Source organism: Lactuca serriola, chromosome 5, assembly GCF_051521515.1.
Source record: "Lactuca serriola cultivar US96UC23 chromosome 5, Lser_US96UC23_V15, whole genome shotgun sequence".
In the NCBI taxonomy this organism is placed as follows: domain Eukaryota; kingdom Viridiplantae; phylum Streptophyta; class Magnoliopsida; order Asterales; family Asteraceae; genus Lactuca; species Lactuca serriola.
The window spans coordinates 363,730,628-363,735,461 of record NC_136412.1 but is presented as its reverse complement, the minus strand read 5'-3'; the positions used below and the strand labels follow the sequence as shown (position 1 = coordinate 363,735,461).

Sequence of the window (4,834 nt, the reverse complement as noted above, 5' to 3'; positions counted from 1 at the left end):
AAGAGATGATTGTCTTCGTGATAATTGTCTGGTATGTCACTATCTGTTATATTTTATGTGTTAGTATGATATGTTATTATGTGGTAATGGTAGAGGGTGAAATAGTCCCCGATTACCGGTTGAAAAAGACCGAAGGCGTAGGCCAACACCCAGATATGCTAGGCAGTAGGAGAACTGTATGTATATGCTAGGATATTATGTGGTAGTGGTAAGGGTAAAATAGTCCCCGGGTACCGGTTGAAAGAGACCGAAGGGGTAGGCTAGCACCCAGATATGTTAGGCAGTTACCGGTTGAAAAAGACATTTTAAGCTAGTACAATCAAGGATTCTGGTATGAATTTGGTAGTCATCTTGAACTCTTCTCTTGTCTGTTTTTTTTTTTTTTTTTGAATAGGTCTTCTCCCTTCGATCCGCGAAGTAGGCAAGCATGAATCTCTCCCCCTTTCTGTTTATGGATAGAAAGAATATCTCCTTAGGAGAGTATTTTATGAGTTGACTGTAACCCAAAGGCTTCTTTCAATCGATCTAGTAGGTAAGAAATAAGATCTTCGTAAAGGGGTAGTCCAGCACCCATATATGCTATGCAGGTTACCGGTTGAAAGAGACCGAAGGGGTAGGCTGGCACCAAGATATACTAGGCAGTATGTTATTGTATGGTATGTGGTATGATCGAGGAACTCACTAAGCTTTATGCTAACGGTTTTCAATTTTTGTTTCAGATACGTCTTCTTCAAAGGGAAAGGAGTCGGCATGACTGCATCGCATCACACCACTATTTTCCGCACTATGATGTTCTTGGAATTTGTACTCTAACATTATTATGACTTGTTTTGAGACATGACTTATGGCTTTTATGATATGGGATAACTCAATGATGTTTCAGTAATCTGCTTTATGAATTATTAAATAAAAAATTAAATTTTTGGTCTTGGATTTTTGGATGTTACATTGATGCCGGATATAATGGTACTTTATTTCGATGTGCATTAATCTACATGATCATTTGGTTCTTTCGTCAAATCAATTGCACCTTTGTTGTCGCTGGAAAATCTCCATGGGTTCTTGGATTGATGGAAAAACTCCAAGATCTCCAATGAAATTATTTAACCATGTTGCTTCCTTCACCGCTTCACTTGTTGCGATGTACACAGATTCACAAGCCGATCAACTACCGTTTGTTGCTTGCAACTCTTCCAAGTAATTGTTCCTTATACCCAGCCAAATTGCGAATAACTATTATCCCGATAAGTTTGAAAGTTGGCATCACTATAACCACTCAACTTAAGTTCATCTTTGCCACCAAAAACTAAGATCATATCTTTTTTTCGTAAATGCTTACATATGTTTTTCACTGTTGTCCAATGAGTTGTGTCTGGATTTCCCTGATAACTGCTAACTATGCTCAAAACATAAGCCAAATCAGGTCGAGTACAGGTCCATAGCATACATGATCAATCCTATAATCGAAACATATGGAACTCGACTCATAGCATCTATTTCCCTATCATTAATTGGACATGAAGTCTTGCTCAATTTGACAATATGATGTATGGGCAAGTCCTCTTTTTTAGAATTCTCCATATTGAACTATTTCAATATTTTATCCAAGCAAGTACTCTAGCTAATACCAAGTAAATACTCTGCCTATCTATGTAAATCCTTATTCCAATAATGTATGTAGCCTCAAATCCTCTCCTTACCAATACCTGATGAATAAGAGGAAGAAGATAAGGGCTCCACTGTTCATCATCTTCTTTGTGAACCACATCTTCAGCTCAAACAATAAAAAAAACTAAATCGAGCCCCAAAAACATATCTCTTTCATTTTGATAAACCCTAACACACCACAACACTTCACCATCGGAGTTGTGTTTGCCACCAAAGCCCTCTGCATTGACAGAAAGGTCATCATGGTTCAAATCTGGAACACTTTGCTTGAGAAATTAATGAAGCACAAACATGTTTAAGTGTTTAAAAAACTTGTTCATCACTGCACCATTGTCTACACTAGAATTTGTCCCTCACTTATCTAGGGGTTTAGGCGTTTAAAAAACTTTTTCATCACCACACCTTTGTCTTAACTAGAATTTGTCCCTCACCTAAAAATTAAAAAAAAATAAAAAAATTAAAAAAAAAGGTGTTGGTCCATGTTTGATTCAATCGAGATCGGAGATCTTCATCGCCCAACAAACACCACATCTATATGCCACCTACAAACTTGATTTTCCCATCATCTTCTTCATAAAGAAAATGGTAACATGGTGGGGAAAGTAAGAGTTTCAATCCGATAAAAAGGGAGGGAGGAGTCCATTAGATGGGGATGGTGTACGGCTGATTTTAATTTCTAGAAAGTGTTTTTGAGAGAGAGAGACTTATTTTTTAATTTGTTAAATAAAAAAAATGTATTAGATCTAAAAAATGAAAGAAAATTTGAAAATAAATATCTAAAGGTCAAAAAACCTAATCCGCAACAAAACTAACTTAAAAAAACCACAAAGCCTAAAAATAAACGTTTACCCTAAACCTCAAAAAATAAAAAAACCATTTTGCAGTTTTTTCTATTATATACAAAGTTGGCCATTATTAATCGTTATTACACAAAATTAAACTGCAGATTCAAAACAACTTGCATATGCAACGCAAAATACAAAAGAGTTATTTTAGCATAGAAAATGCTTTTGTAAAAAACACAAACATAAATTATGTGAGGATACAAGGCTTTAAGAAATAAAAGCAGGTTTTAAAAAGAGTCAGTAGAGTAGTTTGCAAACAAAATCCTTTGCTTTGAGTCAACAAAAAGTTTAATCAAATTAAAGGTAATGTAAATATATAACAAAAAGACATTAAACAAGTGGTCGGTTTTCTTTTCACCTCCTAAATAAAATTGTTTCATGAGAAAGCGACAAAAATAAACATGTCAAAAAAAAGAGACTAAACTGCATTAATATGGAAAACTTCGACCAGTCACTTCTTTGATTTCTTTGGTGCCCTGAGAAGAAGAAGAAGAAGAAGAAGAAAGATGGATATAAATATTATGTCCCAAGTCAAATATAAACAAGGCAGCATCAATACTCACTGTGCTACTGGAGCAGCGGGTGCTGGTGCTGGTGCTCTCTCCTGTGGTCCCTGTATAAAACAGAATAAAAGAAAAAGAAGACAATTTGTTAAAACTGAATGAAGGCAAATGCAAGAAAGAAAGAATGAATGAATACCTGAGCCAAACGTTCCTCCCTTCGTGCCATCTTCCTTTCCCTGCTTGCCTTGTTCTTGGCTCGCTTGGCTTCAAACTGGTCAGAAAGTGTCTTCTCTCTGGCCTTCTCAGCCTTGGATTTGTGAATGCTTTCCATGAGCACACGCTTATTCTTGAAAACATTACCCTTCACCTTCATGTACATGTCATGGTACATATGCTTGTCTATCTTCTTTGACTCTCGGTACTTTCTCAGCAACCTCCTCAACACCCTCATCCTCCTCATCCACAATATCTTTGTTGGCAGCCGCGCCTCCCGTGTACCCTTGCGTTTACCTGATCAAAACAACAACAATTCCTTCATCACACACATTACATTTACATTTTGCTTAAATTCTCATAGTATTATTAGACTAGTATTACCATATCCTGAGTGACGCCCCTTTCTTTTTGCTTCCTTCATACGACGAGCACGCGATCGCGAGTGGATCTTCGTAGGCTTCCTGATGATAAAACCATCTTTCACTAACTTCCTGATGTTCTGACCTAACAAAAAACAAAACATCCTATGACAGTTAAAAATAAATAAAACCATCAATTTCAAAAACAATGTAAAAGATAACAATCAATAATATATGCAAAAAAAAAACCTTGACAAAATTAAGAAATGCATAATGCAAAGTGTTAAAGAAAAAGAAGGAAACCATCAATTTAAACATAAGACAGTTAAAAATAAACAAAAACAACAAAACCATGAAATCTTTTCCTGTGGCATACAATTACAAAAAGCTAAACATTGCTATATTGAGAATAATTGGCGCTCGCCCGAAGTCCTAAGTCTAAAGAGGCCACTGATATATTTGGAATATTAAGATCCTAAAGTAGATAATTTAACTCAAGTAAAGTGACATTCAAAATTCAGATAGAGTAGGATGCACAGATTTCATTAGATCAACAAGTCACATACTCAAAAAAGTTGATATCATCGGATCCACATACTAACGTTAAGTCAACTTAACCTTATTCCTCAAGATATATATAAACATAAACAAGAAATAAGAAAAATATGCATTAGCAAGTAGTAATTACCGGCGATATAGATATAATTACAACAGAGCCAAAAATACAAAGAAAAGTTATATTTGCGAGATATCCATATGCAAGTACTGGTAACTGACGACAAAAATGAATTGAGGAAAACAGCGTAAACAAGCAAAGAACGTATGAACATACGGGAATTGGCCATGGAAATCTCATTGCCTTCATTGGGATCCAGCCAAACCTTGCCTCTACCGCACTTGAGGACGCTGGCGGCGAGCCTCTTCTGTAGCTTCAGCGACACCATTTCCCTCTCGACTCGATCCTTACAGGGGTTTGGCCTTTGGGGGGTGGATCGACAATCTTATATCATATTCATCTAATCCTCCTTCCCTTTCCCTTTAGGGTTTACAACAACTTGGTCTGAAATCGTGTCTTTTTTTAAATGGGCTTCCGTACCTACAAATATGGGCCTAACAAACAATAGAAACCAATATTTTTTTAAGTTGTGTTTTTGAGATTGGATTATACATGATTAATTAAAAAAATTAAATATAAAAATTTAAATATTTAAAAATTTTATATTTATAAAAAGATAAGAAAAAT

At 35.6% G+C, this 4,834-nt stretch overlaps 1 protein-coding gene across 1 annotated transcript; it reads right to left on the bottom strand.

Annotated features, from left to right (window-relative positions):
• Positions 1–2,800: 2,800 nt before the first annotated feature.
• On the bottom strand, positions 2,801–4,615 carry LOC145055762 (large ribosomal subunit protein eL19x-like). Its single transcript, XM_079004157.1, has 5 exons — positions 4,424–4,615; positions 3,614–3,736; positions 3,213–3,526; positions 3,077–3,126; positions 2,801–2,989 (listed from the first exon to the last, which is right to left on the bottom strand). The coding sequence occupies exons 1-5, from the start codon at positions 4,533–4,535 to the stop codon at positions 2,965–2,967; spliced, it is 624 nt and encodes a 207-aa protein (XP_078860283.1). The 5' UTR covers positions 4,536–4,615; the 3' UTR covers positions 2,801–2,964.
• Between the last annotated feature and the right edge of the window lie 219 nt (positions 4,616–4,834).